At 30.2% G+C, this 13,458-nt stretch overlaps 1 protein-coding gene across 1 annotated transcript in view; it reads left to right on the top strand.

Moving 5' to 3' along the window:
* The window catches only part of LOC142318039 (cyclin-dependent kinase-like 2), a 168,724-nt gene that overhangs the window by 70,150 nt on the left and 85,116 nt on the right, over window positions 1-13,458 (top strand). Inside the window, exons 4-5 of the mRNA XM_075354566.1 lie at window positions 11,473-11,651; window positions 12,628-12,740. Coding sequence (XP_075210681.1) covers window positions 11,473-11,651; window positions 12,628-12,740 — 292 coding nt within the window. The remainder of the gene's footprint in view (window positions 1-11,472; window positions 11,652-12,627; window positions 12,741-13,458) is intronic.

Genomic DNA, 13,458 nt, shown 5'->3' with positions numbered 1-13,458 from the left:
ATCTTAGTATTCAAATCTGTGTAAAAGTAACTCTGAAACTCTCGACTTGGCTGATTTGGGAAGACGTGTTCACCATTAGATCAACCTGATGGGTTGTAGTAAATTAGCTGAAGAATTAGTAATTTTCAAGAGAGTAAATAAATATCATTCTCAAACATAGCAAAGCTATTTTCTTAAATAAAAATCATCTCATGGCAGGCGTTTATTTAGGTGTAGTACTTAAATAAGTGCAGTATAAGATATTAGAATTGCGTAGCTTTTAATAATTAATAATGATTTAGAAATTAATTTGTAATCACTAAAATTAATATTAGTTTAAGCTGTTTTTTGTGATGTTATAAATTGATTGGACTAGTAGTTTTAAAGCAATTACTTCATGTAGAAAGTAATTAAATATTTCTATGAAAGAAAAAAATATATATATAAATAAAATAAGTTTGTATACATTCACATCTAATTGAAAAAGTAATATCATTTAATTGCCAACGTACATAAGAAAATCCATTTCCTGGAGGGTCATCAACAAGCACCCTTTGCTGATCTCCAATAATTAAGCTAGCTTTAGAATCATTCTAAAAATAGAGTAGATATAAATTATAAAAAATTGTATAATATTCTGATGGTAAAAGCTATTACAACAGGTCATAGTTGACTTACAGTAACAGAAAAAATTATTGGTTTATAATATTAATCAATTAACAAAGTATAAACTAAACCAAAAAAGAAACAAATCAATTTTAATAATAAAAAATAAAAAAATTATTTATTTTGATTGAAACTTAAAATGTATTATATGCATATATATATATTCACCCTTCAAGTAAAAGGTAGATAACCATTTTGTTTTTACATTCATCCATCAAATTCATTGATGGGTTTATATTGATCCACTAAATAAAAGAATGATAACCATTCTTTTATCAGACCATAAATAAATGTACTATCATTTTCCTAATAATGCTAGGAAAAATGTGGTTAGCCTTTGGAAAAGTGGAAAATCCTTTGTTAGAACAAGTATTTTTTGGTTATCAATCACTAGACTACTCTGATAGACTTTTCATTCCCTTCTAATTAGTGAATGTATTAACCTTAACATACTTTGTACATAATGATTTGCATCTGTGTTTGTTCTCCCTTACCACTTTAACTTTCAAAATATAAAATTTTCACCTTTTTCATATAATTTTTTCACTGCCATGATAAATGACACTTAAGCAAGTACTTTTATAATAAATTTATTTTTTATATAATTACACTTCTATTCTAAATACGGTTTACAATAATATCTTATTATATTTTAAAATAGTATTCTATAAAATGAAAGTTTTGCAATACATTTTGTTTATATGACATTATAAGCAAGTTGGTTACACGATTGCTGAATAATTGTCACTACATTTATTTTTTAAGACCATTGGAGCCAGATTTATGTGTAAAGTAGAGCTCATGTCTTTGCTACTAGTTTAGTGGGTTAGATTCAGTTAAATTCATTGACTCAGAAATTTTTGTCCTGATAATAAAACAAACGAACTTCCAAACTACTATTTTTTTCATGTTACATTCTAACACAAAAAAGAAATAGAAAATTATTGTATTAACAAAAATACTTTCATAGAAAAAATGAATTTTTAAAACAAATTAAAAATTCTTTTATATATGGCCAAAACGTACAACTAAATTTCTACCAAGGCCAACTTATATTATAGATAATTCTGCTTCTTAAGCTACTGATCTTCTTAACTGAGGACAATTTTAAAATTATGAGAAAATGTTATACTTAATTCAGTAATATAGAATATAAGCCATAATACGAGTATATTAGTAGATTTTCAAATTTATGATTTAATTTTTAATCTGTCACATCAAAAATAATCTTTGCTCCTAATACCAAAAATTGTTCTTTATTATTTTTATGGCACCATGTGTAATTCTAAAAATAATGAATTTTTCAGCCTAAAATATAAATAAATATTATTATTTGAGCAAAAAACTTTAGTAAATTACTCTTTTGTCATTTTAATAATGTGTAAGCATATTTTGACTATTTTATCGCTTGACAGGACTTAGTAAATTTACCAAGTACTTTAATAACGCACATTACGATATTTTAACAACTAGTTTATGTTTGAACTAGTTCTGTTAATGGGCACGTGCACTTTTATGTTTGTATATCTGATATAAGTTTGTGTAATTTTGCAAAGAATTTATTTATTCAAAGATATACTAAAAATAAACCATTCCTTAATGATTTTAATTTATGATGGAACATTTGTTTAGCATGTAGACTATGACTATGCATAGCATGTCTGTAGCTAATTCAAACTGATATCTTGTGTGTTTTCAATTTATTGATCGTATTCCTTTAATACTTATTACATACAAAACTAACACACATACACACAAACATGTATCTGAAGCATAGTAGGTCCTAGACTAGCTAGGACCAATAAATTCTGGACATAAACTATTTTTACAAAATATATTCTGAAAAATTTTCTAGACAGTTATTTGTCTTTATAAAAAAACATATACAAGATCTATGGTTTTATTACAGAAATAAACATAATAGAATTTTTTGTGCGCTTTAAATACAGTATGAATTAATTTAGTTAGTTTTGAAAATGAATTTTATATTTATATGATAACGATAGGTACCAAAACAGTTAATATATTCAGTCTTATTTGGTAGTAGGGGGTCACCATTTTGTACGCAGTAAACTTATGAATATTCTTATTCACCTAATTTACTGTACCTTCTTCTTCTTTCGTTTTCCTGTTTAGCCTCTGGTAACTACCGTTTAGATAATTCTTCAGAGGATGAATGAGGATGATATGTATGAGTGTGAATGAAGTGTAGTCTTGTACATTCTCAGTTTGACCATACCTGAGATGTGTGGTTAACATTGAAACCCAACCACCAAAGAACACTGGTATTCACGATCTAGTATTCAAGTCCGTGTAAAAATAGTTGGCTTTACTAGGACTTGAACGCTGGAACGCTCGACTTCCAAATCTGCTGATTTGGGAAGACGCGTTCACCACTAGACCAACCCAGTGGGTCTAATTTACTGTACCTAATTTTCTTTAGCCATCGACTTATTATTAAAGTATATGTTAAAATATATGAACGCAGTGGTAATAATGAAATAAAAATATATTACTATACATAATACCATTATCCTAAAAATGTCTAGAAAATTTGCTTCCATCTTTGGAAATACTGAAGATAAAATTAAACCGTTGAAAGATATCTGATGAACACTGCTGTATACAGCCCACAAAAAGAAGCCTGCTCTAAACATCTTAAGACTTCCAAGATATCATATAAATCAATATTGGTTTTTTCTTCTTATTTTTTTTTTACAAATTATTTGTATTATCTAATGTTTCTTCATTTAGTTCTTTTACTTATTATTCAGAAAAAATATAATATTTCCAAAATATGTTTTCGGCAGAAGTCATTTTAAATATTTTTTTAAAAAGAAGGTTTATAATTCATAGTAAATTTTGTCAAAATTTGTTTGCTTGTTGAGTGATGCACAATATATTAATTCTGAGTATTACATTATTTATACTTTGAACATTTTAATTTAATTACTTTTAAAAATAAAATTGTTTTTTAAACCGGTACTTTTTTAATAAATCAACTCGAAAGATTTCATTTTTATTTCAGTTTGTAATCTTTACCAGTTGGTTAAATGTGGTCATTAATGCTAAAACAAGCAGTATGGTTATTTTAAAGAAATTACTAAAGCTGAATATAAAAGATATTAAATAGCCATTAACTGCTGAACAAAGAATCCAGTTTTGATGAATTAAAGACCGTAATTAAATGTGAACAGATTTCTAAGTCATATGCAGCTACTGTATTGCCTGGAGAAAACGATTTCTATAAGGGTTCTGATGTCATGGCACAAAAATTCTTTTATGTTTATGTTAAAAGTCCAACTGAATAGTCGAAACGTAAAAATATTGTACAATTCATAAGCCAGGATTTTCTGGACAATCCTTACAAAATATATTATGTCCTTTCGTTTTTTTCTTTATCGTAATGAGGACTTCTTCTCCGAAGAGCACGTCCTTTTCCAATTACATCACTTTTACCCATGGAGTAACACTCTTTAATAACTAATGAGATTGATGTATGTGTTGAGATTTTCTCCACTTGTGATTTGTCTTCCAGAAACAATACTTTAAGTACTGAAAATTTAAAATTGGTATTTTTGCCAATGTCAATTTTCAATACAATTTATATGCGTTTAGCATCATCATCTCAATTATATGGATCCCCAATTTTTTATACCATCCAATCGTTTTTCAGGCCTGGAATAATACGATTCTGACAGTCTATCCCAGACACATTCTTGTTATATTGAACTATAGGGTTTAGTTTAAATTCTTTGTGTCCTCTTCTGTTGGCGCTTTCAACATGTTTTCAAATTCAACTGTTATTTATAAAACGTCTTTCTTATCTCACCATTTTCATCATCACCATGATAACTCTTTAAGATTGCATAACAGATTTTCCTATGTTCAGCTTAGATTTTACTACTTATTTTGGCCCATCTTTTCGATTACCTCTTATAATCATCTTTCGAGTGTCACTCGTATTTTTTTTTGTCTTCAGTCATTTGACTGGTTTGATGCAGCTCTCCAAGATTCCCTATCTAGTGCTAGTCGTTTCATTTCAGTATACCCTCTACATCCTACATCCCTAACTATGTTTGTTTTACATATCCCAAACGTGGCCTGCCTACACAATTTTTTCCTTCTACCTGTCCTTCCAATATTAAAGCGACTATTCCAGGATGCCTTAGTATGTGGCCTATAAGTCTGTCTCTTCTTTTAACTATATTTTTGCAAACGCTTCTTTCTTCATCTATTTGCCGCAATACCTCTTCATTTGTCACTTTATCCACCCATCTGATTTTTAACATTCTCCTATAGCACCGCATTTCAAAAGCTTCTAATCTTTTCTTCTCAGATACTCAGATCGTCCAAGTTTCACTTCCATATAAAGTGACACTCCAAACATATACTTTCAAAAATCTTTTCCTGACATTTAAATTAATTTTTGATGTAAACAAATTATATTTCTTACTGAAAGCTCGTATAGCTTGTGCTATTCGGCATTTTATATCGCTCCTGCTTCGTCAATCTTTAGTAATTCTACTTCCCAAATAACAAAATTCTTCAACCTCCATAATCTTTTCTCCTCCTATTCTCACATTCAGTGGTCCATCATTGTTATTTCTACTACATTTCATTACTTTTGTTTTGTTCTTGTTTATTTTCATGGGATAGTTCTTGCGTAGGACTTCATCTATGCCGTTCACTATTTCTTCTAAATCCTTTTTACTCTCGGCTAGAATTACTATATCACCAGCAAATCGTAGCATCTTTATCTTTTCACCTTGTACTGTTACTCCGAATCTAAATTTTTCTTTAACATCATTAACTGCTAGTTCCATGTAAAGGATCACTCGTATAAATTTTTAATTCTAATAATTTCTTTGATAAATGGTAAGAATTGTAAAAATTATCCATAAAAACAGTGAGTTCTGGCATTTATTTATTTTTTTCATTAAATGCAAAACAACATTTGACGCATATCCTTTACCATCCAGGTCATCTGTAGCATCACTGTATACAAGAGTTTTCAAAATGGTTTTGTCAGACTCAGTAAGAAGGTAGCGTTTAATCACGTATTTATATCCTTTATTCTTCATATACTGTCGAAAAATTAGGCGCCCACGTTACAAAATCATAAACTTGTCTATACATAATTCCTTTTTAGGATAGTACAAATTTGCCATTTTTTCATTAAAAAAATCAATTAAAGTTTTATCTTATGTATACGATTACCTGCTGTTTGTTCATTAGTATAAAAATGAAGAGTTCATAATTACCGTAAATGTATTTCGGCCCATATAATTACGAAAAAGCCGGCGGTATATTAAACAATCGGTGGGTGAATAATAACCTTTTATTCTATTCAATCTAATGTTCCCCATATGTAAAACAAGTCCTAAAAATACGCGAAAATCGTCTTTTGGTACAGTTTCCATGATGTTTAACGAGATTTAGGGTGACTAATTTTTGTTTAAGACCTTCTGCATAATTATTCGTTTCACTCACAATCAAGTTAAATATTAAACAGCTAGCAGTTGGAAATAGTCATTTGGTTTACATCAATTGGAACGGGAGTGCAAAGACCAAATTTTCATCAAAATCAATCTTTTTTAATTCTGGTGGACCGGTCGCCCACACGACATTACTCACCACTTTCGTATTTGTAAACGTCGAGTGGTTTTTGATACATGAATCATTGTCATTTTCAGTTATCTGTACATCATTGTCATCGGTTTCAGTTATAATTGTATCATTGTTATTTTCATTTATTTGAATACCATCGTCACTGGTTTCAGTTTTTCTATGTACAGTTTGTTCATTGCCAGTAAGATTTTCGTCTTCAAATCGCTTTCACTAGCGGATTCGACATCGCTGTCATCTAAATATTAATATTCAGAGTCACTTTCGGCATTAACCTCACTGTCAGTACTCTCATTGCCCTAAATATGTTTTAGTTCTTACGCGGATAATTTCTTTTTAATATTAAATCGTTGTCTCATTGAGTGAGATTTCACCATCAGCCGTTATGAAAACATCGGAAAAACCTTGCAACCACAAATAATTTTATCACACTAAGTATTCAACTAACACGTTACATAAAGGATAACAGCTGAACTGAAAGTCAAGTAAAATGCATTCCATATCACTTATGCGTAGGCCGCCGAAGGCCCCTGATATAACAGCCTCTTGGCATCAAATAGCGGCCATGGCGTTCAACGTGTTATGTCAATCAAAAACCAAAATAAAATATGAACTGTAACTTAAATTCCGTTCAGTAACTATGAACTTACTCCCATGGAACATGATTTTGAACTAAGTTTAAAATTAAATCTCACGAACAATTTTAATTAGATTTTAAATTATGATTTAAAAAAAATGATAACTTTGTAAATTTTTTGTAAGGTTATTTACTAACAACAAACTTAAGGATTTAGGCAAAAGTAAAACAAGTTCCATTCAGTAAAACATTTATTAGGCACTATCATTTATATATGAAAATATGTAAAATGTTTAAAAATGTATTTCATCCTCTGTAACAAGAAAACAATTAACTTTGATGTATCGACAAAAGAAATAGTAGTTTTAATTTTGCAGTCTCAGTCTCACTTTCTATCTCGAGTATCACACTATCATTAATGTTGGTTCTTCTTCGTCAATCTTATGTGGACGCAAATTAATGAATACTCACATACTCCAGAATAATTCATTTGAATCCCAGCGTACAAAATATTGTATCCTGTATCCTGGTAAGGTGATAGAGCTAATGATTTAAAAGCAGTGTTATTCTTCAAACGTATTTACTATCTTTAACCAAAACTGAACTGAGTGATATGGTTAAAATACAGAGCCCGTCTGCGGTATTCTTCCAATTATACTCTCGATATGAAATCGATAATCATTCTCATTAAATAATCATGCAAATGATCATTATAAATATCGCGATACTGTGTAATTAATATATGACTATATACACCATTGTTTCTGAATTTTAAAATCAATAAAAAAAAATTAGAAAAGTTTTTTCTTTAAATCTATAGTCTAGCTCAGTTATTCGTAAGGTTATTCTTATTTTAATAAAAAATAAGTTTATGAATTATTTGTATTTCTTCTTTAATAAAAGTTTATTTAATAAAAAAACTCTTTTTTCACCAAAAGTAGTTTTTTCAATAAAGTTGTGTTTAATTTAGTGCAGACGCGTGATTAAAAATTTGTATAAAACTTTGATGTTTAAAAAAAGAGAAAAGTTTAGTTTTTATAAGAAATTCAGCGAAACGAGATTACATCTCATTGGCTTTCCTTAATATCTTAATAGAGCTTTATAAGATCACATCTCACCAAATTCACTAAAGCATTTTTTTTTTTTTTGTTTGCTTGATAATATTGCCACTTAAACTTGCAGCTTGTGTGTGGGATATGGAAATGGAATTTTGTAGCTTACGAAAAATGTCATGTCTGACTGGGATTCACACCCGGGACCTCCAGATGAAAGGCAGAGTCACTACCACTCCACCAGGGAGAATTAGCTGAAAAGCGTGAATTAACTGAAATCATTCAGAAAAGAAATTGTATTAATATGCATTTTCAAAATAATAATGGCCTTGATTTTACAGAAAGTGTCATTTTTTCACCGAAATATTTCCACAATTAAAGGATAAAATGAAATTTTTTCTTACAGCTTATTATTTTTATTTCATCTCAAATTTAGTGAAACCCCAAATATGTAGTTAATCAGTGACTATAAATTATTCATTGACGCGTTCTTTTACAATATGCCTAACCACAAGAAGTTATTACAATGAAGAAAATCAAATCATCAACACAGAAAGGTGGTTGTGGAGAATAAACAATTCACAAAATTTTGTTTTCTAGAGATATACCTGAAAAACAAACCATTTTCAACATTTAAATCTTGATGTGCCTAAACCTAAACGGTAACAGTGAAGAATAAGATGAATGTATTTAGGTTTCAACAAACACAGCAATAAAACTTCCTACAATCATACAGCTACTTTTTTTAAGATTATTTTTTAATTTCGTTTTTAACGAAAAATTATGTCAAGTCGCTCTTACAAAATGACATTTCCATTCACAAAAGAAAGACCTGCATCCATGCCATGATTACTAGAGAAAGTGAGAAATGAATTCACATTACCCTTGACTTAATCACTCAGCCAAATATACTGTTGCAAATCAGCAATCCATGACCACTATAATTCAAGTGACAGTCATGCTTTCATAGTGATCAGCTGTAAAATGAATAGCATTATTCTCAGAGAAAGCAATTGTTAACTAGTGCCTCTTTATTTTAAGTCTTTATCAAATAGTACAGACTAAGATTAGCATAACAAAGAATAAAACACTAAATTAATGGCCCTCTTTCTGTTAAAAATAATGCATTATGTACAAAGCCTCTACTCATTCGATGATTCATTTTAATCAATTTTTGTAGCTGAAATTTTTGTTTCTAAGTCTATTTTGATTCCCACAGCTGTGAATTAATATTATGAGAACCTATTTAATATAGAATCTGAGGTCTATGAACTATTTATTTTTGTACATACTAACAATCACTGTAGGTAGATTACAACCTGTTAGTATTCTATGCAATCATAAATTAAAATGTTATTCAGTCATTCCCATTTTATTTAAACCTGGTTACAATACAGATTTGCTCTATTTTTATAAAGTGATCCATTAGCGTTGCAACAGAGTCTCATTCGACAGCCGGCCTCCATGATAGTAATGTCTCTGTCTTTCATCCGAAGGAGGTTCCCGATTCAAATCCCAGTCAGACATGCCATTTTTACACGCTAAAAAATTGTTATTTCATCTCATCCTCTGAAGCACTACCTAAGGGTGGTCCTAGAAGTTAAAAAACAGAAATTTCATTCAGCAGTAGGCTTACTGTAGATAAGTTTACAAAAACATTTGTCACTGATTAGGCAAGCAAGTATGCAATTTTTAGTTAGTTGCTCAGCTTTTAAGCTAGTGAGAAAGTGTGCAATAACCAAGAATATCTGATCATTTGACTTTGTACTGTTGACAATGAACATTCGACAAGTTAAATGTTCGCTGTGCTTTTTTGTTAGTTAGCAACTAAAGCTAAAGAAGAAAGTAAGCTATTTTGTTAGTAAGTGATAGTTTTGGTTCTTCCACCTTGTCTTTGAGTGCATGCTACTAAGCATGTGCGTGACCACCAATCGTATTGATCATATGCTGTTATACTACAGATAATTGCACAGATTTAATAAGTCAGTGTTTATTCTGTTGCCATGTTGATGACCGTCTTTGTTCTGAGGCCCTGCCTTTGTGCATTAACTATTAAGCATGTACTCTAAAACAAAATATATATGGTCACTTGTACTTGCCTGCTCTGCTAGCCATCATAGCTTAACGTCTTTTCTTAGTTCTAAATATACAGTTATCTCCAGTTCTTAGTGTTGCTCCATATTATTATCCCCCTTGGCAGTCTTCTCTTATTAATTGCTGGTTTAGTCTTTGTCAGTATCGTAAGAAGAACACAAATCCAGTTATATTATGACAAAAATTTTATAATACTATGAATAGCGTGAATCCTGATCCTATGGTTTATACGGATGGCTCTAAAAAAGTGACCTTTCCACCATTGTCAGTGTTCTTGTTGCGGAGCTGTAAACCATTAACAAAGCCTTAAATATAATTAGCCAACATTTCGACACATATTTGTCTGTTCCAATTCCATAATTGCCTGTAAGGCAATTACTGACATGTATCCCAGAGATCCTGTCATTTGTGACATAGTCTGTTATCTCTGGAATGTCTAAGTGTAACACAACTGTGAGCTTCTGCTGGATCCGCAGCCATATTGGAATTTCAGGCGATGAGCACGCTGATAGTACAAAAAAGAGGCTTGTTTCCAGCCTCCTTTCACTAATCATGTTGTTTCTGATAATCTTGTCTGTTTTCTGAAGAGGGTGATTCGTGATAAGTGGCACAGTGACAATAAACTTCAACCTGTTAAGAATACTGTATCACCATGGAGCTCCTCCTCATGCAGGAATAACCATCGAGAGGTTATTAGTTACCATTTGCAAATAGGGCACTCTAAGCTCACTCATAGATATCTGATAACTCAAACAGATGCGCACCCATTTGTGCTCACTGTGATTGCCAACTAACTGTACACAGCATCCTTGTGGTTTGTCATGTGGTCTGTTATACGGCATTGTGTTGGAAGTTTAAACTAGAGGCTAACTTCTGAAATAAATAAGGAAACAATGAGACGATGTTATCAAATGTTGTACGATTTCTTAGGGCTGTCCATTTATATTCAAATATTTGAGTTTTCTGTAATATGAGTTAACTATTAATGCCATTTCACACATGGTAGTGGTAATTTTATTGTTTTAATTTAGATTATCAGTGTAATGTAATGTTTCATTGTGATTTTTATTTTGGTTTTAGCTTTTGTCATAGACGTTTTCCATTTACGATGTGATTTTATATTACTGGTTTAATTTTTATTATTAATTTATTTACTATATAAATATCGTGTCTGGGAGCTGATGATGATTGTGCACCCAGAAAAAAAAATTACTTGCATTTCAGATAATATTACGTGTTTTAAAATTTCAAAAATACTGCATTCAAGGCAGGATATGCTTATAAAGATACTTTCATATAAGAATTTCTACATGTGCACGCACACACACGCACACACACACACACACACACACACACACACACACACACACACACACACAAGTAATAATAATAAGCAGGTTATCTACTTTGTTTAATCATAGATGCAATTAGAGAAAAGTGTTGCATTTATCTGTTTTTCTTTTCAATTTTTAATAGATTGTTCATAGAGATGTAAAGCCAGAAAACGTACTGATTTCATCTCAAGGTGTTGTAAAACTTTGTGATTTTGGTTTTGCAAGGCTTCTTGTTCCTTCTGGAGAACAATACACTGATTATGTTGCAACACGATGGTACAGAGCACCTGAATTGTTGGTGGGTGATACAAAATATGGAAGGTCAGTTTCAGTTCTCAATGTAACATATGTGTTAAATACTTATGCAATTTATGATAATATAATGTTTATTCAGTAAATATTAATGCCTGTAATTTTTCTTTATTATTCTCCCTTGTATAATTTGCCTTCTTTCAATATATTTACGAGTATGTGCTCAGTACTGCATACCAGGTCAACCCATCATTTGATAATAAATCCAAAACCCTTATTAATTTGGCATCAACTTGAAAATGAATAAACATCTAAATTAGTGTTTTGGGCAACTTATGTTTGGTTTTTATTCTGCTTCTTACATTATTTATTTGTTTATTTATATTTGATAACAAATATCAGCATACCGCATTTGTATTTCTATGCTATTGCTTCCAATATTTTTTTCAGGTTTACACAAATCTTATTTTCTGTAATTTTTTTAAATTGTGCTTTAAATTTATATTTAAATTTAAAGGACTTCTGTTGTAAATATTTAGTGTTAGACATACTCCAACTTGAATGATTCTATTCTGAATGTCTAGTATCACTTCATTCAAATTGTTAATGCAGTTGGAATGAAGATGTGCTCAACTGTTACCACCAATCAGAAGACTGTCTTCTCATATGTATGAGAATGACCATTCTAAACCAGAAGCTAGACTTTACATAATTACGCTTCTTAACAGAACTACACTGTGATTAAAATGAAATATATGTATCCTATTTAATAGTTCAGTTTACTGAAATTAGATAATATATATTTTACCATTTGACCAGGTGTGGTTAAAAAAGGAAGTAAAAAAAAGATAATATGTGTAAAAAGATAATTATTTTATAAAACACCTATCTAGACAATGATTATTTATAAGAAAACAAAGAGGAAAATATCCTCTTTGAGGATAAATATGATAGCATCAGCTATCATATTGTGGTAGTTTCTAACAAAAGTTATAACACTTTTATTTTAGATTTCTGCATTAAAGGTTTTCCATGATCTTTTCAGAGCAGTAGATGTTTGGGCAATTGGTTGTTTGTTTGCTGAAATGATGACTGGAGACCCTTTATTTCCTGGTGACTCAGATATCGATCAATTGCACAAAATTTGTCAGCTTCAAGGTATTTTTATATAAATAATGATTAAATTTTTTACACACTTGAAATAACTACCTACTTTCTGATAAATTATTCTTAATATACAGTCAAGTATATTAAACACTTTTATTTTGAAAATTGGATTGTATTATATTTTTATTTATTTATTTATTTATTTACTTTGGATATGAAATGATAAATTGGAAGTGAAATGGGGATGGATTGATAATGACCAGTTGAACACTGTTGCTTGGTTTGTTGTGGTTGTAATTTCTGTAAATATCAGGTAAAATGTTGATTGTCGTGGTCTAGAAAAGCAATTTTGTTTTTTTCATCAATGATACGCAGTTGCTTGAGTGACACTTGAACAGTCAGACAAGTAGATATTGTAATTTATTTTTTATCTGTCTGTACTCAATTTTTAATTACCCAATGAACTTATAGAAACAAACAAAAAAAAAATCATAGTTTTTCTTCTGTTCTGCATTAGCCTAAATTTAGATCAGTGTTTGCATGATTGAAGTTACTGTAAATTACACCAAAACCCATTGGATGAAAGGAACAGCTGGAAATTTGCCAGAGAGTTCCTTTGGAGTTACATGTCTGTTATTGTTTATACTCCTTTAAAGTCTGCATTTAGTTATCAGAATTGTATTAAACTGTAAAATAGATTCAGTTCTGACTGTACAGAGTGCTATTTACCAAAAAGGAATGAAGAGTTTCAGATTCTTAAAACTAAATT

This window comes from Lycorma delicatula, chromosome 1 (genome assembly GCF_047948215.1).
Source record: "Lycorma delicatula isolate Av1 chromosome 1, ASM4794821v1, whole genome shotgun sequence".
Lineage (NCBI taxonomy): Eukaryota > Metazoa > Arthropoda > Insecta > Hemiptera > Fulgoridae > Lycorma > Lycorma delicatula.
This window is presented reverse-complemented; position numbering and strand designations above follow the sequence as displayed.